Here is a 22,983-nt window from a genome sequence, read left to right on the forward strand (position 1 = left end):
GGGGGGGGGGGGTGGTGGTGGTGTAAGAACTTCTCCACTTCTCCATTGCCACCATGTGGCTACTGAGCTCTTCCCAGAAGTGCATCAAGGATGGTAATCCTGAATATGGACTGCAAGTCTGAAATACACTCTCTCCCCACTTTGTTTCTCTCAGAGCAGCCAATGTGACAGCATCCTTCTGCTATTAGGCAAATGGGAAGATCTACCCAGTACACAGTTAACTACCTGCCCGCTCAGCAGCTTCTGCACTGAAAAATATTACTGGAATACCTATTACATAAATAAAAATATAATGGATACCTGGGTTTGTCATCATTCCACATGTCTGTTAATATCTTAACTACAGTAAACCAGAGATTGCATTCTGATCTTTTTCCAGATTTTTTTCCCCAAGGGATGATAAGAAGTAATCTCCCTGTTGTTACAAATGTTTTATTTTGAAAATAAAGCTTTTGTGCATATTTTAGTTGATCTAAATACAGTAGATCTCGGGTTTTTAAATCACCAGATATATGCAATTATCTCAAGCTAGATTCTGATTTTGAAACAAGCTCTAATTAGCTCCCCATTTTATGCTGCTATAATCCTTTCTTCAACTCCCATGAGTGTTACTATTGCTAAGCAGCATGAGGTTAGGAATGATGGATGATACCCAGAAAGGAAGACAAACAAAAGGGAAATTCAAAATCCCCTGAGATCACCCGCAGCTGTATCGGCAAATGAAGATTTCCACATTAGGTCATAAGACGACCCTTACAGAAACACATACCAAAAAGGCACGTCTTTTTCCCACTGAGTATTTGCAAGTCTTTAATGTAGTATATAGAGAGTGTATGTCCTTCACAGAGGATAAATACAAAAGTGAATAAAAATTCAGCTTTCCTGGGAGTAGCTATGAAATCAACAGCATCAAAAAAGAAACTTTGTCTTAATGTCATAGAGATGCTCAGTAAAGACATAAGACCCCAAAATAAAACAAACTAATAAGAGCTATATACAGTACAAGTATTTAGAAAAATACCCAAGCACAAAAACCTTCTTCTGGCACATGGCTACTGTCCAAACCCAACCCAGCTCTGATCATCAGTAATGCAACTAAATAAGGGCCAAATTCATCATGAAAAAACGCTGATGCAGTTGGGTGACACTAATTCAACTTTTTTTTTTTTTCCATGTGATCTGGTCCATGCTTTTGACACATAAATCATTAAAAAGGCAGATTTACCCAAGGGCATTAGAGCATTTAGGTGGAAAGAAATACACAGAAAAAATGTTAGAAAAGGCACAGTGATACTATTTTTGACCACCTAGGGTACAGACACCATTTTTGTGTAAAACACCTTCACTTGAACGTTGCACAAAATCATCAAAGCTTTGATGAAAGGTCACAGGCTGAAAATACAGATATATATCTGGTTTTAATTTTGGTATAGACTGTGTTTTTTCAAGATTCATAAATATAGCATTCAAAGAAGAAAAACGAGCCTGGCTTCACTTTGCTCTCTCTCTTTCTCTCTCTAATGCTCACCCATTCATTCCCACATAGAAAAGACTGATGGGTCCATCTGTCCACGTGTGACAATGGAAAATTACTGGACAGAAGAACAGATTTTCATGAATGAGGTGTTAATCAAAACCTTATGATCTAGAAGTGTAACTAACTGGGTCAGAAATCCAGAAAATCTTGCTAGTTTGATAGAATAGTGCCAAACAGTAATGAAAATACTCACAGCTAATAAAAGTTTGAGACGTTACTATGCATGTTGACACTCTGTACACTGAAGACCTTCTTGGCAAAGCACTCAGGAGCCACTGAATGTATTAGTTTAATTTCACTTCTTTCCCTTCATGCATTCAACAAGTTGCAAGCCAATTATATTACATAGAAAAGGCTCCAGACCTCTTCTCATTTCAAAATTGTTCTGATTAATTTCTGTTTTAAAATTACAAGTATGCAACCTTTTCTGCCTTGATTTTCCTGGGAAATGTCTCAGAAGACCAGAAAATTGGAGCTGTCTTTTTTTTTTTTCCTGCCCTGGAGTAGAGGATCTTTCACAAATGCATAATTATTATTACCTTTTCCAAACTGTTTGCTGCGCTTTTAATTACAGAACAGTTGCTAATAAAAGAAAATTACCAAACTGCCCTTCCTCATTCAAATAACTTGGTTTCACTCTTTTGTTCTGTGCAGTGTCACAACCTTCCTTATTCCTTTATACAGAGAAAGGCACCAAGAAAAGAATGTCTTGTACAACAGTTTTATTTTTAATCATCCGAAAGGAAGAAGAAAAGGGCACGAGCCCATTTTCTCATTTGTAAGTCTGCTTTAAGGAGAGGAGGGTGATCATCAATAATATGATTTTATTAGCTGATAGGAATGTGTCACCTCACAAAATATTAGCTCAAGGGCAGGAACTGACAAATGAGATTGGGAGTGTGGGAGGGGAGCAAAATACCACCACAGCAAAACTGAACTTCCTGAAGGAAATCACTTTCAGCTACCAGCGATCCTCACGGGAATCCATAAGGTGGTCGGATTTTAATACTATGGGCTTGTCTTTCAATCTTTTATAATTACAGCTAGTCATAAATATGATGATTAGCAATAACAATGCAGCCTTTTCTCAGCTCCTCTGATTTCAAATTTCTCTTAAAATGGATACAATTAATTACTCATATTTTCCATGCTGTCTTAGGCATTCATAACTGTAACAGTTACTCTTGCACAGTACTGATGCCACAAAAAGTAGTCAATGGCACGCCTTTAATGAACAGCAGCCTATAAAACGTTGCAGGAAATTTCCATGTTCACTAAATGCTTGGCTATAAGTAACAATAGCTGTATGATTGCAAATAATTTTTTCCCATTTTGGTTTTGTTTTCATGGCTTGTTTTTACCAGGGGCATTTTTTTTTCTTTTATCTATTTATTTTCAACTGTTTTTCTTAAGAAAAACGTGGACTGAATATCATCACAGTTTCTCTTCTAGTAAAATCTTTTAGAATGTAAAATAGTTTCTCAGTATAGAGAAAAAGCAGTTTGGTTGGAATACTGAGAATAAACCTAGCAAGCTCCAGAAAAAGACGTGTTTCAGAATGGCAGAAAGGTGGAAGACAAGCACAACTCATCCTTCTCTGTATCCTGAAACGCAGTAATTCCTCCAATACAGGGCACAGGCTGTAAGTACAGAGCAGGGCACAACTATTTTTCTAGAGTACAAAACAGCCTAAGTAGCTTACATCAGTTAGGCATATCACTGGTAAAAAGTTTGTGTGGGTAGAGTTTGGTATCTAACAGCAGGAACACAGCTGTTCTGTTCCAGTCTCCTTCCTATACTGTGGCCATCTTATAAAACCTTTAGCAATTCACTTCTCTCTGACACTCATCTTTGCTGCATCTGCTTTTCTGCGAATGGAAAGGGGAGGGAGAAAAAAAGGTTGTCTTGGAATATTTAACGAAGCTTGAAAAAAGACATAATGTGGTCTCTTCCCCACCTTCAAATTAACAAAGCAGATTTTGTGCAAATGGAAGTGGCAAAAAAATATGCCAGCAAGTAAGGCAGCTGGAGTATGTAGATCACATTACAAACGAAAGGCTTGTTTTACAGCCATTGTCACATGTCAAGTTGATAAGCTGAACTATGGTAAAAAAAACCCTACAGAGCCAATGATCTCTAAGATCAGACAGAGTCTCTTTACCTAATATATGCAGCTAAATATGTGTACTCCTTACATCTGCCATAGCAACAAGGAGAGAACGAGGAATTAACTGTGTTAATAAAAAAAACTGAAGGGACTCCTGTATGATACAACAAAACGCGAGAAACCTCTCAGCATCAAAGCAAAAGAAATGTAACAAAAGCACAGAGAATTATTTCAGAGCAAATCATTGAAACCAGCTGATTACCTGAGCTTGCACATCCCTGCTGTAGGGAATCCTGTAATGATGTCACAGAGTGAAGGACTAGATAAGAGAGGAGAGGAAAATCAGGGAACAATAAAAGGAGATGCCAAACCACAAACTAAACAGTAAGCAGGCTCAACAAATAGCAAACTGCTGATCTCTGCAAGGGCACACTGCTCATTTAAGTCAGTGGTGTTATAAGGGTACAGCTGAGGCCAAATTCTAGTCTGGCCTTTCTGTATCAATAGGTATTAGGATAAGAAAGCGCCACAATAAAAGCATAATTGCAACACAGCATTCCCCCTTTAAAGCTTAGTTGTTCTAGCTCACCTCCAGAGAAAGCAATCGATATTCTCCTAGGAACAATAAAAATCCCCTATGCAACCCTAGAAAACAGCGCACAAGATCTTCCAGCTCTTTGGCCAAAATTTTTTGAATTACGTATCATATTCATGCCTAGATAATATCATCCTAATGAGGAACTTGATAACTGCTGCTTATCAATTACACATAAACGAGGGCTTCGTTCATAAACAGTCCCAGTGCGTCCCCCTAGGGACCGGCTGGGCTGCCGGGGTGGATGCTGCCACTGCTAGTAACTCCTGGACTACCACTGGGTGCAAGTCTCGCTTACTGCAAATTAAAAAAAAAAAAAAAAAAAAAAAAAAAAAAAAAAAAAAGTCCTCCTCCTCAACTCAAACAACATAGTGGAATTTTAATTACCTTGTCCTTGTTGCTGCCCTTGTGCAGGCAGGACACACTGTCCCAGCTCACCATTCAACCAGAGCTGCATACGAATAAATGGTTCTCGGCCTTTTTGGGTCAATTTACTCCATGGCTTTGGCCTGGAGAGCATGTCACTGACACTTCCTTGGGACAGCCCCAATACCTGAAGTGAAGCAACCAAGAACGGCACGTTAACACATTTGATGTGGAAGGGGGGTAACTGAAGTCACTTTGGTCTCTTTACTGTTAGACCGCTCAGGTGGGTTTTATATGGACAATTAGTAAAACTGCAAAATGACATCTGTAGGTAATTGATGGAAATGCTTTTCTCCTGCCGTGGTTTCCTTCTGGAGCGTGGGTTTGTTCCTGCAGGAACAGAGTGGCAGCGCAAACGGCAGACGGATGGTGCAAGATTTGCATGCTTTTCATATTGTGTGTCAAATAGTTTCATCAGTTCTAACAGGAAAAACACAGAGTCCAGGCACACACAGGCAGATAAAACAGGAGATGATTGGCATGTATTTTGTTCTCAAACAAAAATAATTGGGACTTTTGAGACTAGGCCTATATTTGGTTGACTTTTTTTGGTATGAATTATAACGATGTGTGTTTTCACCTGTAGCAGCGGCTGCTCCACGTAAGTAAATATTTAAGAATACAGCCGACTGCAGCAAAGGGGGAATTTCAGACAGGCAGAATGCAATTACTTGCCTGGAATTCAGCACAGGTACAGGGGTTAAAAATCACACTTAATGAAAGCTGCCATGGGATCTTTAATGACCCCAAGAGGTCAAGCTTTTCATTTTACATCTTAGTGAAAAGGTAATAGTGTGATGCCAGCTCCTATTATACTATTATATTGATTCAGTTTTTTTTATAGGAAGAAGAAACACCAGATGTCCACCACTCCTTACAGCCTGGGAGGTGTTTCCTGGTGGTCGGGGACCCCTCTAGAATCCCACATGTTCAATGCTTAGGGCCCACAATGTGAGAACTTCAGAAAGCCTTATCGTGCATCGCATATCTGTAATCAAACATTGCTTAAAAACGTCTCAAAGCACACTAAGATACCAGGCACCAGGTATAAGAAATGACTGTGAATTCTTGACTTCAGACTAAGGAGAGGTAGGGGATTTTCCATGTGTTTGTTTAAATACCCTTGTGCACATTTCCAAATATTAAAAAAAAAGGAAAAATGCTCTTGTGTCCATAATCTTCACTTATAACAAATTTAAGACTCTCCAGTCATGACAATGGTATTACTCAAATATTCCATGAATTCATTACATTAAGCATGAAATATTGAGTCTCAATAACACTTGCTTCAGCTTTCAATGCTTCTAAACTCAGGGGCCCCATTTCTAATTACATGTGGCTGAAGTCAATCTTTGTGTAAAAACCTATGCCATTCACAAAACACAGGAAAAGTAATACTTTCCTTTGTGAGCTTATTTTTCAAATACTTAACATACGAAGCAAAAACATTTTTCCAGAAGACATATGTGGCATATCCCCCTCTGTTAAACTGAGCTCCATACCAATGTAAGGAGCAGAACGCACATTCACAATACTGGTGTAACAAGAGATAACCAGTTCTTTACCTTTTCCCCAAAGATCCTTTGGCAGATGCCATTCTTTGCTAGCTTTTCTTTGACCTGCCGCGTTAGCTCTATCGTATCCACTTCCTGGTACATATAAATCTCATACTGCTCGGGTGTCAGTGGAGGAACTGAAGGTTTGGATGGCTTTGACAAAGACACGATAGGGGATGAAGGGAGGGGGCTATTTTGTGGTGTCTCACTGCGACTCGCCCCAGTCATGCTCAATTCAGAACTCTGGGAGTACGGAGATTCAGCGTTTGGCCACTCTTTCCAATACTCTGAAGAAGATGGTCCTTGGAGCTGGCTACGATCTGGCCTAGTCTGATTGCTGACCTTTTCTTTTCCACCACTGGCTTCCTCAACTTTTATATCTTCGGGAAGAGCTGTATTTCTTCTCTCATGCTGCACAGTATTCCACCAATGGTCCTTCCAAACACCACCACGTCCCAACTCATTTTTAACATGCCTCAACATACCCTGGGCAGAATCACTTATTCCATGAAGCTCTAAAACAGGTGCCTCCTGAGGCTCCTTTTTGAGCCCAGAGAGGTTCTGCAATGCAGAGATACTGGAATCAGTGACAGATGAATGTTTCTTCAGGGATATGGCCAAAGGAGAATAGCTGGAAACCGAAGACATTGCAGGTGTAGATACTAGTTTGGGGGACAGGATAGAAATGTCAGCTTGAGATAAAGGTGGTGTTTTTAAGGCAGGTTCAAGGGCAGCCTGCTGTGCCTCCATTTCGCGTCGGGCTTGTTGCAGAATGGATCGAATAGCATCATCAGAATTGCCACTGCTAGATGCAGAAGGCGGCTGAGCCGGCTCAGCTATGAAAAACAACCAAAAGACTAAATGCAACAGAGGAATATGCTTTATATTCAACACGTGCTACTGTAAATAATTCCCTGTCACAAAAAGGACTGCAATACATTTCTGGATGGGAGGGAGGAGTTTTCACTAAGCAAAGATTTGCACTTTTCAAAATAAGGTAAGATTTCCAAAGTTCTTCACTGGAAAATTTTTATAGTTGCCAAAGTGCTGGACATTTGTACGCACAGACTCAACTACAGAAGTCTAGTACTACTTGCATGTTTTCCACCATTGTAAAAAATTTTCAAATAAATGCCTTTGAAAATCAAGCCTTCACCTCTTCCTCCTTCACCCCAAATGGTCAATAACATTTTATAGTTCTATTTGCAAAGTTATTTAACCTTTCACTTCTATCTCCACAAATGAATCGTAACACACACTCAAAACTGAACACAGCTGCATTCACCTGGACAGACTATTAATACTCTCTTACAATATAAATAAAGTAAGAAAGTGAGACCTTTTACCTCCAAAAATATAACACACACATTACAACAACACAAGAACTTTAGTAAGAGACTTCATTATTTCATTTGACAAGCTAAATATGCTCCTGCTTCCTGTTTTCTTGTTCCGTGGTCCCAACCACTGAAACGCTCTACAGAAATCAGGTTGGTGCCTGGCCATCACCCTCTGCCTTATCCAAAGCCCTAGAATGGAGCCACGGGTGCTTTCAGAAGACATAACACCTAAATGGGGTATTTCAGTGGTGAACCAGGACTTGTCTGGCTGTGCTGCAGCAGTCAGGGATGAGCAGAGATTGGAACGTGGGTGTAGAATTATCTCTGCAGAGTCAAGAGGTTTTTTCAATGGCATCTGTTTCCATTTAAGTTAGGACCACTGAGGTCCCCAGTGCTGAAAACCAATTCCTCTGAAAGCTACTCTACAAAAAATGGGGAAAGCAAAGCACTAGATAGTAACAGGGAACCCATACACTGCAAGAAGTGGCCTCAAAGTGAAGTAAGATTTGAAACATGCTGTGTATTATTCTGGTAATATTATGCCTCATCTGAATACATTTCCAAATTGCCTGCCTCCATTCCTTCCTGTCACACACTATAAAATATGAAAAGAAACGGGAAAAAGACAGTGGGACTATCTATTCTGTTTTATCTACAGGTTTCGTAGGGAGTTTTGAGGCAGAATTAATGTTTGAAAGAAAGTTTGAGATTCTCAGATGAAACATGCTACTGAACAATGTGCTTGCAGTTTCCTGCACACAGCCCACATTTCTCTATGCAATCATTACTTGTATAAACTCATATTACTCAAATTGTGTATTAATTAGTCTTTTATATTTTGCCATGAGATTAGCTTAGTTGTAATTTAAAAGACAACTATCTAAAACTGTAAACCAGTATCTACTTTAAAAAATGAAACAGAAGTAATGCACAGTACTCTCAGCATCAGCCCTTTAGCAGTGCTGGAAAGTTGGAAGGCTATGGACTAGGCAGAAATGTTAACTACATGACAGCACACAATGAAAAATTAAACTTATCTTGGGCTAAGACATTAAACTAATCATGTTTTTGGGAAAGGAAATGCTTTTTGGATTCGCCAGTTCATTCAATGAATACATTCTGTAACCAAAAATAAAGTCATATGAAAGTCAGCACTGAGTTTGCCTGTATTATAATTTCAGTACATGATGTCCCACAGGACGATGGTACTATGTGACTGGTAATTGCTGGCTAGATCGTGACCTTCACCCCGACAAATCCATTCAGCTCCCTCTCCCATGCAGTTGTGTCCCTGGGGCCTGAGTTAGATAGAAGCAAAGAGACAGCAGGAGCTGTTCCCTTTCCAAGAAGCAAACTGGTAGAAGAAAGGATTTTGTAGGTTCATCCTGCAGAGTGACTGCCTGCAGGTCTGGAGTGGTGTAAAGAAGGCAGAGCTCTGCACGTGGAAAAAGGTGTTTCGAAATCTCACAGCATCATTCCCCCAGGACCACTGAGCAGAGACCCCCACCAAGCTGTGACACATGTAACCTTAACTTGGGATGCCTTACAGCCAGAAACAACTCCACTAAATTAAAAAAAAAAAAAAAAAAAAAAAAAAAAAAAAAGCAGCTCTTCAAACCTACATTCAAGGCTCTAAGAATATAATTAACTGACCAGAAAGCTCATGGTAATTGTTTTAATTAAATTTCGAAATAAAAGGAACAAGAGACAAAATGAGACCATACCTGTTTTCTGTACTTGCAGCTCCCTTTTGGCTTGTTCGAGAATGGATTTGATGGCTTCATCAGAGCCAGTCTCTGTGGTTCGGATTCTTGTGGTTATATTACCTGAAGAGGAAAACAAAACTAATGACACCAGGAAAACTTTTATTTGTTTGGTTGTTTTATGAACACAGACAGCATATACTGATATACCGCCAGCGTGACCTGACAAAAGTTTATACAGGACCTTTACCAACATTTATAACACCAAGAACATACTTAACATAATAAAAGAAAAATATCATTGTGAAAACACTGCCTGCTAGCTGCACTGCAATGATGAGAACACTGAACATAATCAGAGGAAGAAATAGGTGGTCATACATTCCTTTACCGGGATAATATATACAGGTCTATTTTTTCCCTTTTTTTTTTTTTTTTTTTTTTTTTTTTTTTTTTTTTTTTTTTTTTTTTTTTTTTTTTGTAGGGGGAGAAGAAACAGAAGGGAAAAGAACCAGAGGGAAAAAGAACAAGGTAAAACCATAAGATCAGGAATCACCTTAAAAATTGCATCAGCTGCTAGGCAAAGTAGGATGAGTGTACATTCAGCCCAAAACAGAACTAAAAAGTAACTAGATACAAATTTTTTTTTTAACTTTCTAGAGGTTAATGTATTAAGAGAAACAGTCATTTAAAAGCAGATACCATTTGAAGTACTCTCCAGCTAAGAGCTACTATTTGGCTGTATGGTTTTGGTTTGGTTTATTTAATCACTAAGGGGAAAAGGAGGGAAAACGATGACTGTGAATGCTATTGCACTTAACTGCATTTTTCATTATGAGATTATAACCTGTAAGTGAGCTAGATAATTTCTGACTGAAGTCAAACTAAATACAGAGTTTCAAAGTACATGTTGGGTTTTTTTTCTTCCTCTTGTCTTGCTAAAAGAAAAATCCTGCAACTAATCTATAATAAAGAAAAATGTTCATACTTCCTGTTCAGTGATAATTTATCGATCTGACATTCACTTATCTTCTTGTCTTTTTCATACACCATACTGAAGTATCACACTAATTTAACAGCATATTGAAGTGCATTTGTCAACATAAGCCCCATGAGAAGTAAATCTAGAGCAGAAGTAGTATGTGATTGATGTTGGATTATATGTAATTTGCAACTTTCTCCCTCCAAAATCACAAAAATAGCAAAGAGAGCATTTCAATAGATCTGATGATTTTATAAAGCCACTTCTATCACTTATCTCTTTTTATCTGCATAGCAGTGAGGTTGGGAGTGGAAAAAGTATTCAAACAGGGTTGCGTTAGTACAGCAGCAGCAGAATTAGAAAAAGCAAGGTGTTCGTCTAACCCATGGTTTGTTTTATACTTACTGTCTGTTTTTCTATCAGATTCCAGGCCAGAATCAAACTGCACAGTTTTAAGGAAACACACAGCTAAAGCACACTCCACTTCCTAGGTATTGACTGCAAAGAAAAACACCTGCCTGTGACGTACCTTCAGACCCATTTCTTCGTTTCGGTACTTCCTGAAATAGTCTGTTCAGGTTCTGGCCTGGATTCTCTGTTGAAAAACAAGTTTGGTAAGAACAAAACAATCAGGGGATGGTTGCTCTGACATCATGGGCTGTGTGACATGAGAAGCTAGCAGCCTGTCTCTGAATGAGGGTTTGAGCTGTCCTCGCCCCCTCGAGCCTTTGTCTGAGCGCTGGAGGAGCTGGCTACTTTGGAAGAAGCAAGGCTGGCTGATTTGTTAATAAAGATTACAGCTACGTTCGGAAAGGAGATTAGACAGATATAAATAAATGTCTAGAGATACCAAAAATGAAGAGGTTAAAGATGGGCAGATAATCCCCTCAAGTACAATCATCAAAAGGAAGAACAGATTACAAATGTAACACTGTGCACTTTCAATTAAACAAAAACTAGGAAAACCCTGCCTGTCCTTTCCAGTATTTCTTGACTGTAAACAACTTACTCCTCAGTTTCCCTAAATGTAAAACTCAGTCTTCACTTATGATGAATCACAGTGAAATGCATGTTATTTCTTAAAATCACTGCCTTAAATATGCAAAGCTGCTTTAAATTAGCATTGTTTTTTAATTACTCATCTCATGCATCACCTAAGACTTTCTGTCAAAACACTTTGGGAAAAAAAATAAAAAACACACAAGACACAACAGAAGTCTGGTCTCAATAAACAACTCCCCAAAGAATTTTCAAGTATTTCTGAGGGCTGATACCCTTAGTAGCTACTGACCCTTTTCACTCTGCAGTTAGCTCTGACATGGACCTATTGGGAAGTGAGGGTTGTAAGTGTCCCTGCTGCTTGCTCCTGCTGACAAACACAAGTCAGCGGCAAAAAAAGCATAAGCAAAGATACTAACCTGCTTGAGTGCTGAAAAGCAGAGTTAGAAAGCTGTACTTTCTGTACCTGACATCTGATGCAGGTGAAAACAGCAGCAATGCACAAATGGCCCCATACAGGGAAGCTTCCAATTTTTAACTTTGTAGCTAACAGGAAAATAGGGCAAGACCCTCGGCCGGCAAGCGCTTACCTCTTTGTCTACCCTGGATGCTGCGAAGAGCCAAGATGTTCTGCTCGTCCGAGAGGAACTGCTTCATCTTATGAAATGGCTCCTTGCCTCTCACAGTCAGTTTATTCCATGGCTTTGGCCGGGCTAGTATCTCACTCACAGACCCTTGCGACAGTCCCAGCACATAATGTCCAAATATCCGCTGTCCAATATTGTGCTTGATCAATTGCTCTTTCACCTGACGTGCAATTTCAGCTGTGTCTATCTCCTCGCCTTCAGAGATGCTCCCAGCACTTTCTGACTGGCTGGGAGACGGGGCCATGCCATTTACGTCCGGACTTTGTTGTAATGGACTTTGGGAAGATATGGAGTTTGTGCTGTAAGGACCTGTTGAAAAAATCATGCTTGTGCTTCCTGCTTCCTGCATTGCCTTGGAGTAGAAGGACTGCATTAGCTGTCGCTGGAGGAGAGAGTTTAGTGCAAATTTTCCTGTGGAGGCCAGGGGTAAGCTGGGGCTCGCCAGGGATGAGCTGAAAAAGTCTTGACTTAAACCCGTTGGTGAGAACTGGTGTGTACCATTAGTATTGGAAGCCTGCTCCCCCGCGTTGCGGAGCAACTGAGAAGGAGGGGAGGCCGGCAAGGTTGCAGGACGCTGACTCTCAGGCTGGTCTTTCCCTTTTCTCCTGGCTGACCCTACAAGGAAGGTCAAACATAATGCATTATGGGGGATCAAAGAGGGAAAAACCAAGATAAAAAAATGCAAAGTTTGCCCCGCAAAGGGAAAAAGTGCAGATTTACAAGGGCCAATGAAGTGGCGGTGGGATTTTTGTTTTCATTTTGGTTTTGGTTTGTTTTCATTTGTTTTTTTTTTCCATAATCAAAATTTTAATAAGCCAAACAAGGCCCCCAAAACAAACAACATGCATTTCATGTTTGCACCTTTCTTGTATGTTGCAGCCTGGAGAATCCCCCTTACAAACATTAAAACTAGAACAATTACATGAAGTGCAGTTATACATTTAAAATAAATGCAGTTACAGACAGCAAGTCTCTTTGTTGTCTCTCATTCAAGACATTACTCATTGGACCTGACTGAACCCAAATGCAGCAAACATTTACATTTTGGAACAAACCAATTTGAATAAAGGAATCACCATTAGGTGGATGCACCAAGATCACTCAGTTAAAGTCATAAAACACTTCAGAATTCAGTAATCCCAGGGCCAGTGGCAACTTTTAACTTTCTTCCAGCTGCAAAAACCATAAGCATTCAAGTATCTGGAAATTCCATGACTTGCCATTTAAAATATGTGCACACAAGATGTAAAAAGCCCACATTAGGAAAGCTAAACGGCAAACACACTTCGCTAAAAAGAAAGTATTTTGTTTTTCCAAGCTGACCTGCCGGTAGTATATCTAAGTGTATCAGACAGGAAGATTACTGTGTTCTACATGCAAACATTTTGCATAACATTGTGTGTGGGGGAAGAGACTTCTGGTGCCATGGATGAATTTCTTCCCAAAACAGAAGACAGCCTTAAACGCTACCACTTGGAACATCCTGTAATGCCTCTTTCCTAACCTTTAAAGACTCTCTGAGGTCTCCAAGTTTTATTTTATTATCCAGCCTATAAAACTGCAAAAATCAAACGTTATTCAGTGTTCTTGTTGCCTCTTAATCTTCCTGCCATGCATGAGCTCAGACATTCATCTCTCACTCAGCCCTCCCTCCCTTACAAGACAGCAAACAAACCAGAATAGCCGAAAATCGTGTCAACCTACCACTCAGGTCACTATTTGTGATACGCAGCGTGGCATTCTCAGACTGCAAGGAGCGGTTCTTCTCCAGCAGCAGCACCTCCAGCGGTTTAGATGCATCCTAAAGAAAATCAAAGTGGGAGGTTTGTTTCTAAAAGCATTAAGCGTCTCACTCAGGCACTAAAAAGGATTTCAGAAGAAAAAAACAAGTGCTCATCTCTGCTATGAACACAGCTAGGGAATTCACCATGCATCTATTTGCAGGAATCACTCAGTGCTCCTACGTGAGCCATAGAAGAGATTCACTGTTTAATTTCAACTGTAAATCACTCATCAATTCTGCATTATTTTGGAATGTGTAATGGAACATTTCCTTAATCCTACTTATTTTAAAATGATACTGGCATGCTTTCAATTTAAAAGCTGTAGACTTCTTTTAATCTGACTACAATAGGAGTTAAGATTATATTATTTCTTCTAGGTCAACTGACCCAAGTTAAGCATTTCCTTCAAATGCTGTTTCAACGTGAACAGTTTGTTCAAAAATAAAATGAGTCACAGAAACCTGCCATTTACCTTCCATTAAATATCTAACCCTTGATCATTAAAAAAACATACTGAAAATTAATCCCACTATATTGATATTCATTTCAGATTTCAGAAGCAGGAATTTAATTCAAAGCCTTTAAACAAGTGAGATTAACTTGCTGGAATAGTAGACCTTTCTCCTACTTTCTCAGTACACAAAGGTTTGTTTTCTTTTGTGAACATTATTTTCAAGGCTAACAAAGATTTAAAAATACTAAAATCCTTGCTCAGCGTACTGTCACTACAGGAAACATGCAAATCTCAGCGTAGCTACACACCAACTCCTAGTATCTTTAAAAGACTCAACTTCACAACACTATGGTTATCCACTCCAGCACAGCTGAAACGTCATTCTTTGTCCTTGACCACTTAAAAGAAATTAACAGGCAAAAAATGTTCAGTTCAGCTTTTTACATCAGAAAACATCAGGAAAACAATGATCAACCCGTATGTCTCAACATCAACTGGAAATTGTCCATGCCAACACTAATGAATTGTAAGACACAATTTTTCTTAATTAACTGAACTGCTGAAGTCAGTAAGAAAACAAAAGTAGGTTCAGTACCTGCGCACCAGAGCTTTCAGACGGTGCAAACTCCATGGATTTCAATATACTGTGAAAGGCAGAAAAAAAAATTATTTTCTATTTCTTCTTTTCACAACAGTTCCACTAATGAGCATTAACGTTATCATCTCCTACTCTCCAGCAGCACTACAAGTGATAACAACTTTCCTTGCAGTAACAGTCTCATAATGAATACAGAATAACTGTTCAAACTAGTTATTGGATAAGAAAATTTTCTTGAGCGTCATCTAAATCATTCCATATGCAATCCCACCAGGCCAGTTTAAAGCGTAAATCTAAAGGTTAATAAGGATATAACATTTTAATCTGTCACAAGTGATATAAATTTATCTGTGAAGCTTGAAGGGAATGAAAAAGTTGTAGCAAAGCAACAAAACAGGGGAATCACCACCACATTTACAGTCCTTTATATAATATACACCAGCTCACATAGCAAGAAAAATATACACAAATAATCTTCCTGACCAAGACACTACAGGCTAAAAGGCAGTTTTTCATTTTAATAACCTCCTAGTTCTATGGCAAAGGGAAGACAAAATGGCACAATATTTCTTAAGAAATATGAAAGATCCAAATATTTATAAGTACATTAAGAGAAGAATCTGATAGTCTCATTGTCAATATTTTATAAAAATACTGTGCGGTCAAAGGACGTGTCCCTTCAAAGTCTTTCAGTTACGAGTTGTATTGTCTCGCAAACGAGAATCTTACAGGAATACAAACTTATTACTGTGCTTTGTCTTATAAATTTTTTTAAATAGGCCTGCTGCAGGCAGGATGTTAACTTCCTCAGACTGAAGCAATAAATGATTTGAGCTTCTCATTGTACAAAGATGACTTTCATTTGTTGAAGAAAAATACATAAACAGATATAGATAGTGTTTATACAGCATTTTTCATGTATAAAGCACCAGGAACTTTGTGAGGCAGGGAGAGTACGTTTAATCATGTATGAAATGTGGAAACTGAGTCAAAAAAAGCAGAACGCCAGTATTAAGACATAGGGACTAGTCCTGGATGCCACTGGGAGGCAGCCAGGCACCCAGAACTCATGAACTGCCTCAGACCATGTGGCGTCCAGCTCCTCTATAAATCTCTCTGTGCATTAATCCAGAATTAGATGCCCTGGAAATCGGTGGTCTCCGTGACTCATTCAAGATAACTCGAAGTCATAGCAAATCCAAGAAAAAAGTCATTCTGAGACAGAAGCCTCACGCATTTTGCAACTGTACACACTCATCGCATACAGTGTTAATTCTGACAGGCACTCCTTTTATTAATAATTATTAATAAAATCACAAAATTCTGGCCATCAGTTTCATCACAGAGCATCGCTGGATGACACCTCTTGCCAGCAGAAATTGCTGTAGGGTAGAGCTATCATCCAATACACAAGTACAAAAAGTAATGCTGTTAAGACTCCGCTTTATGTGGGCACAACAGCTCACCCACATACAGAAGTGCCTCTTTTCTGCTATTAATGGAGTTCGTGCCAGTCAAGGACAGAGATAACACATTAACAGCTTGAGTTCTTAGAGATCCTGATGTTATACTGACATCACAGGCATGTTTACTCAGGTTGCTAATCACTGCTGAAAGCAAGTGTTTCTTGGGACACCTCAAAGGGGCACAGCTCTGTTTACCAGGACTCCAAGGTCCTGTGGGAGATAAATACATGGAGACTCATCTAGGGAAAACCCCAGCCACTGGTAGGTAACTGTTCTCATCCTCCCATGGATTCTGCAGAGTACGGCCTCTGAAAGGACAGCAAGTAGTAATGTATGTCCTCATGATGGTCAGAGAAGGAGACCCATCTGAATTTTAAGAAAAACAACTTGTAACAGCAAATAATCACGTGGAAAACTTCCCATGGCAAATCAGAGGTGTTTCTGCCGTTTCAGTTCAGATCAGCAGGACACTTGTGACGTAGGTGTCCCAGTAACCCCACTTACCACACTTGGGTTTGCCATGCAGAGCAGTCCTGGAGCATACCACCCACCTTCCTTCCAGATGAGACTAACCCAGAGGAGGCTGCACGCTCTGGAAGAAGCAGGCGTGACGTGCTCTGACCACTGCCCTGCTGCCTACAGAACCTGACTGAAACCAGGCGCAGGTGCAAAGTAAGCCTGAATGTATTTAGTGTGTATATTGGGTTATTGGTACCAGAAGTTTGGCTTTAAAGCCTGGATCCTGTTGTGCCCTCCATGTGCACAGGCTGCTCTACCAATGCACTTTGGTTCTGAGCGCCTGCTGCCAGCTGGGACCTTCAGAAAGGATCCCGAACCTTCAGCAGCTGAATTTTTCAGCAAGCTTGGAGCAGGCATGCATATTCAAACCTCAGCTGGAAACTTACTGACCTCCACCCACATCAAGTAGATTCTTTATTACCTGAAATAGCCTTCTGGCAATTTCACAGGTAATTTCCTATACACCTAGAATCCAAAATACACTAAAACCCAGGTTGATGGTATCTTGAATTGCCCTTGAAGGAATATTCACTGCAGCAGGTTCATTTTTTCAACAACTCTAAAATTTAAACATGTCAGAAATGACTCTCCAAATGTGTCACAAAAGAGACATTATCCTCAGGAATATGAGGAAGCAAAATCTTTCCCCTTTGGTTTCCAGGAATATCTTTGCCCATGAGATCTCAACTCAATCTGCTGCTCAAGATCAGTTATCTGCTTTTTAAAGGAATGATCTTGTGACTTGAATCTGCACATCTAAGACGACTTCAAAGATCTTATTCTAAAGCAAAGCATGCACTGGGACAGCTCAACTTTCTGTTCGTATGATCCTGACTGCAAAGGCAGGAGGGTTAGCACTGTTGTATTACTCGAGAGGGAACTGAAAGGACACACAGAGCTCTCAGATCTCAAAAACAGGTTTAAAAGCAATTTGGCACAAAAGCCAATGAAGAAAGAAAGGAACCCTCCCATCCCAGATCCTGATGTGGACCCAGTTAAGTTCCTCCATGGTTAGAAGTTGGCTGATATTGAGATCCCTCAGCCTCGAATGCCTCAAAGATCCTTGGGAGGATTGAGGAAGATACATCAGTGCCAGAACAACTGAGAAGTTTACTCTTTTGTCCTTGGTTCAGCGGGGATAGGGTTAATTTTCACATGAAGCTGTGAGGGGGCACAGCTGGGACAGCTGACCCGAACCAGCCAAGGGGATATCCCACACCACAGGATATCATGCTTAGTATATAAACTGGGGGGAGGAGGGATCGTGGCTCAGGAAGGGGCTGAAAATTGGGTTCCAGGTGGTGAGCAACTGCCTTGTGCATCAGTTGTTTTATCATATTGTTCTTTTAGTATTATTATTTTTGTCTTCTCGCCTTGTGTTGTCCCATTAAACTGTCCTTAGCTCAATCCACACAGTTTACCTTTTCTTTACCACAACATCTTTCTTCCTTACAGACAAGGTGTGTTTTCTCTTGGTGTGTGTGCCCATTATGAGGAGTTCATTTTTGTCAGTGTTTCAGGGCACAAAGGCATAGTAGGATTCAGTGTGAGCGATACCAGATTCGCAGCAATAGACTTTTCATAGTTTCACTTCAGATCAGACTGCTGGTCTCAGGTGATGTACATTTAGATTTTGGCACATCTTTTGGACCAGATAGGAGCAGAGAGGGCGACGTGAATGAGCTGCTGTGATGATGCAGCATTGCAAACATTTTCAGTGCTCTCACAGAGGTTCTTAAAACCCCGCACCATCCAGCAGGATGGTATATGGATGCCAGGCCACCTACAACCTAATGGCTGTCCCTCCAAAGTCAGCCTGCCCAGATAAAAAAAATGTTGCCCACAAATTAGGGGATATAAAAGCTGTAACAGCCAGGACAACAAACTTAATTTACTGGCACCTCACAAGGGCCACTTCTAGGATATTTTCTCATCTATTTCCCTGCAGGCTCATCTTGAAGTAACAGGAACAGACAGAAGCACCATATGAACACTCCTGTGTCACGGCTTCCCCTGGACTGCTCATCTGCAGTCCCATCCCTGCCCTCATGCAAGCCAGTGTTGTAAAAAAGAGAGGGAGAAAAAAAAGCGCATTACTGCCAGAAATACAGTGATCTAAATGAGTTTTGTATCTAAAGTAAAGGCATTAAAGCAGGTAGGATTTAAAACTCATTTGCTGTTTCAGCACATTCACATTTAGTAACTCATGGAGCAAATTGGGAGGTTGTGAACTAATTCCCATTTATTACTTTACACATGAGGGCATAAACTGTCTGAAATCTGAAGCTGAGTTTCCTTAACTCAGGAGAGTATGTGGACATATTTGCCTGTATCACTAAAACGATGATACTTTTTTGAGACCAGTTAATATTCAGGTATATTGACCAAAGAAATGGCCAATTCATTTCACTTGACTGAAACTACATACCTACATCAGGGTGTGCTGCAGCTGGCAGTGAACCAGAACCACAGCAGCGTGCCTTGAATATAATAGCACCAGGGGCTGGGCAGTCATTGGGCTTGCAAAACCAAACCTGCTTTCCGTGTTCTCCAGGGACGTGTAAACAAAAGCACATGACTACCAGCCTCATCTGAAAAACCTCATTAAACAAAGTAACATTTTTTCAGTCTTCTTAAAATACACACAAAAATGCCAGAATGATGAAAGAAGAGATAGAGTTTCTTGCAGTTATTTAAACCTTGACACTAAACATATTTCCAGAAAAAAACCTTCTCTTCTGAACCTGACAGCTTATCTTGTTATAGTTTAAAATGAAGCTCTTCTAAGTCTCTTAAAAAAATCTCTTGAAATAGGAAGAGGCTGTTTGTGGCTTTAGTTTAAAACCACAATATAGTAGCAAAAATACACAGTGAAACAAGCACAGCATTAAAATGTTAAGTGCTGAACACTGGCTGGCTAAAGCATAGAAAAGGTATTATGGCCAAAGGCCCTGCATTAAATTCTTGGTCCACATTACATTTGGCTGTTGGCTGGGGATTTTTAAAGAGCAGTCCACCTAAAATATCACAGCTTTTCCAACTTTTTACCCTTGGTGAAGAATAGTTTTAGTGTCTTTTCTTCACTGACACTTGTATTATGTGCTATTGTGATACTGTGCCGCAACAAAAAGGAGCACTCTCAGATACAGCAGTTGCACTGGTTCTGGATGTAATTTCTGTCAATATTCCCGATTTCCTCGACTTTGTGGTTTTGACTGAATTCTTTATTGTTCCAAGAACACAGATTTGTGGCTTCATTTAACAAGCATTGTTAAACTGGAGTTTGTGAAAAAATTATGTAAGCATTTAACACTTACTTTAATTCTTTCTTAACCTCTTCATAATCAGCCTGTCCTTTCAGTTTTTCTTCCAGTTGCTTTAAAAGAAAGAACATGGATTTAATTATTTAGATTTTTTTCTGCAGGCTTTCAAAATCATCTTTAAATTATTCCATATATACAGCAGTGCACAAGTGAGGGTTAATGACTCATACCTAATTTACATATATTAGAAAACAAACTATAACCAATTCAACGTAAACACAATTATACCTCACTTTTCCTTTGTTTACAGAGTGCCAAGCATTACAGGATTCAGTAGGTTCCAATTTGGCTGTTTGCAATGTCACTGTCATGTGTTCAATAAAGAGATCGGGGAAGAAAGTATTAAAAATGGGGCAGCTGAAATTTTTACGAAACTGATGAATTGAGTAAACAAGCAGGATGCTTTGGCACATACTGTATTCTTAATAAGACAGTTCTTGGTAACCTTATCTACATGAAAAAAAAGAAAAGACTGAAGAAGCTGTTGTTGACTGGAATGCCTTAGGCTTTTAAGACTTCTACAATGCCTCATGCCCAAACAAAACAGCTGTACCAAGTCGTTTTACAAGCATTACTTATTGCAATAACTAATAGGATTACACACCAGAGATGAAGCATTGAGACCAACTCAGTAGGTCTTTTTGCTCAGGTCTACCTGACCTGGGGCAGTCTCAATGGCTTCTCTTTGGTGTGAAGATGCCGCAAACGTTGAAACAAATTTCCTAACACAATCCATAACGCAATGCCACACATTTGGACCTTACCCAAGAGCCCCTGCTCCCAACAATAGTGCTCATCACTACAGGATAAATGCTTCAGGAGGCCTAAAACATAGTGATACATAATTGATGCCGTTATGTTGCTTGCAGAAGCCACATTAATTTCCCACTAATAATTTCTTTGCTTAGTACAGGCACACCTGATCGAAGCAAAGAAAGAACAGAACTTACTGGTCTGTAACTTTCATGGATAAGTTGAGGCTAGCTCTGCATCATTTAATTTTTGGTGTTAAAACTGGCACAGAATCCCAAAGGTCACAGGAAACAGAAATAACACAAGGACGTACCACCCTCAAAGACAGAGTACCTACTTTGAAAAGGAAAGGAATATATCACATGAAAAAGAAAAACAGGGCTTTATGTTCAGTGGAGAAGTGAATTCAGGAAGATCCCAAACCCACCCCTGGGCTGCTCACTCAATGCAGGAGGGCAGGGAAGGGCTGCTGTGAACATGGATAATTTTAGAAAACCTGTTTAAAATGCAGTCCCATAAAGTTCTGTGCCAGCACGGGTGTATCAATGGCAGGGCTGGGACAGATGAGCATTTAGAAGTGGGAATCTCTTAATCACGCTGTCTTCCCAAGTAAATCAGTGTGTAGGTATCACCCACTTCAAAGCTATTCAGGGGGTACAAGCTGCAAACCTGAACACCATGTAACACAGCACCCACAGATCAGCGAGTCCATCACCTGAGACATTTTAAGAATTTAAATGAGGCTTCTTCAGGAGAAGAAGGGCTTTGATGGACTTCCAGCTATTCTGTCATCTTTTAAAGGATTTCCTATCATGTCCCTTCCACTTACGTACTGCTGACATTTCTGCTTTGCCATTAGCACGTATACTAACAGCAGTGACAAAGTGGACATCCACGTTATCAATATACAGCCCCCTTAAACTCCTGTTCCTGCTTTTTGATACCATAATCCACACTCCTTAGTTACTGCTGACAAGAGGCATCTCCCAGCAGTAATACACGGGCCCTGCTCTGGCAGCTGCTCAGCAAGCAGCTCCTAATGGATCACCACCACCGGTTGTTGCAGGAAAGCAGAAACTGTTGTTAGGTGTGGAATTTGCACTCTGTGGGACACTGATGAAATGAGCAGCCTCTTAAAAGGTCTTGTGTATTAGCATCCTTAGCCATCACTAACTTGTGCAGTCATTTGGATTGTGTTAAAAAGAAAAAACCCCACATGTCTGTTTCAGCTAAAACAATTTTTTTTTACCTGGAATAAATACAGGGCAAGTTTTAGTCATTTCTTCTGACATGTCCTGCCTTACTAAATTCCAGTTACTAACTGGAATTACAGGGAGTACTGACTTTCCTTTATACAGCAGAAAGTGTTTTGACCTTGCTGAAAAACCCTATACTGATGTAACCAGGAAAATCCTACAAATATTAAAGATGTTTGAGGTTTTGATAACCTTCAACATGTGTTGAAATCTCATTATGCAAATGTCCTACGTAATCCCAGGGCCCGAGGTGTCACTTCAGTTCTCAAGTTTTAAGGAGGGCCAGCTACAACATGCCACAAGTTCAAGCAGCTTTTCAAGCTCCAGTAGTGAGCGAAACAGTGATTTTAACAAGGAGTCCGACTTCTTCATGGACTGGATCAGGCTCAGTGAGATTGGAGAGGGATCTTTAAACAAAACCAGTGAGCCTGAGAGCCTAGGTACTGGGGAGGAGACAGCGTCATGACTGACAGCTTCCAACCTCGATGCAGGCAATGGGAGGACCCTGTTGAACACCACACAACATCTTTCAGCTCTCCTTGGCCATGTCACTCTGCCAGCTGTTTCTAACTTCTTTTTGCTGCTCTACAGCTTAAAGCAAAGATACACTGCAATTCTTCTCTTCCTTAACTCTGTGACTTGTAATGCTTTTGGGTCTACAGCAGATTAGCTTTTACAGTAGGAATAACTGGTTATTTACGTTAGTCCTCAGTGTAAGAAGTATAGGAATAAATTTAAGCCAAACAGTATCCTGGATTAATATATTAGTTACTTAGCAAGGATATGCTAAGAAAAAAGCCTTTTGTAGAAACAGATACAAAATACAGGAAAGCTAATGATTCCCATTTTAATGCAATCTATATTAAATGTAATCCTGTCTAGAGATATACTATACCCTGAAAATATTTCTGGAAATTTTAGGTACAAAACACAGTTAG

The 22,983-nt window shown here is 39.9% G+C and overlaps 1 protein-coding gene across 5 annotated transcripts in view; it reads right to left on the reverse strand.

Moving 5' to 3' along the window:
- CUX1 (cut like homeobox 1) overlaps positions 1-22,983 on the reverse strand; it is a 228,015-nt gene that overhangs the window by 62,333 nt on the left and 142,699 nt on the right. The window contains exons 11-19 of one of the 5 annotated variants that reach the window (XM_026861725.1): positions 20,031-20,089; positions 14,726-14,774; positions 13,597-13,693; positions 11,836-12,201; positions 10,776-10,841; positions 9,286-9,387; positions 6,231-7,057; positions 4,627-4,792; positions 3,907-3,963 (exon numbers count right to left, since the gene is read on the reverse strand). In XM_026861725.1, the coding sequence (XP_026717526.1) occupies positions 3,907-3,963; positions 4,627-4,792; positions 6,231-7,057; positions 9,286-9,387; positions 10,776-10,841; positions 11,836-12,201; positions 13,597-13,693; positions 14,726-14,774; positions 20,031-20,089 (1,789 nt within the window). Of the gene's footprint in view, positions 1-3,906; positions 3,964-4,626; positions 4,793-6,230; positions 7,058-9,285; positions 9,388-10,775; positions 10,842-11,835; positions 12,508-13,596; positions 13,694-14,725; positions 14,775-20,030; positions 20,090-22,983 lie in introns of all 5 variants that reach the window. The other 4 variants (XM_026861721.1, XM_026861723.1, XM_026861722.1 and 1 more) reach the window with 4 other exon arrangements.

This window comes from Athene cunicularia, assembly GCF_003259725.1.
Source record: "Athene cunicularia isolate RWA chromosome 19 unlocalized genomic scaffold, athCun1 chr19_part1, whole genome shotgun sequence".
NCBI lineage: Eukaryota > Metazoa > Chordata > Aves > Strigiformes > Strigidae > Athene > Athene cunicularia.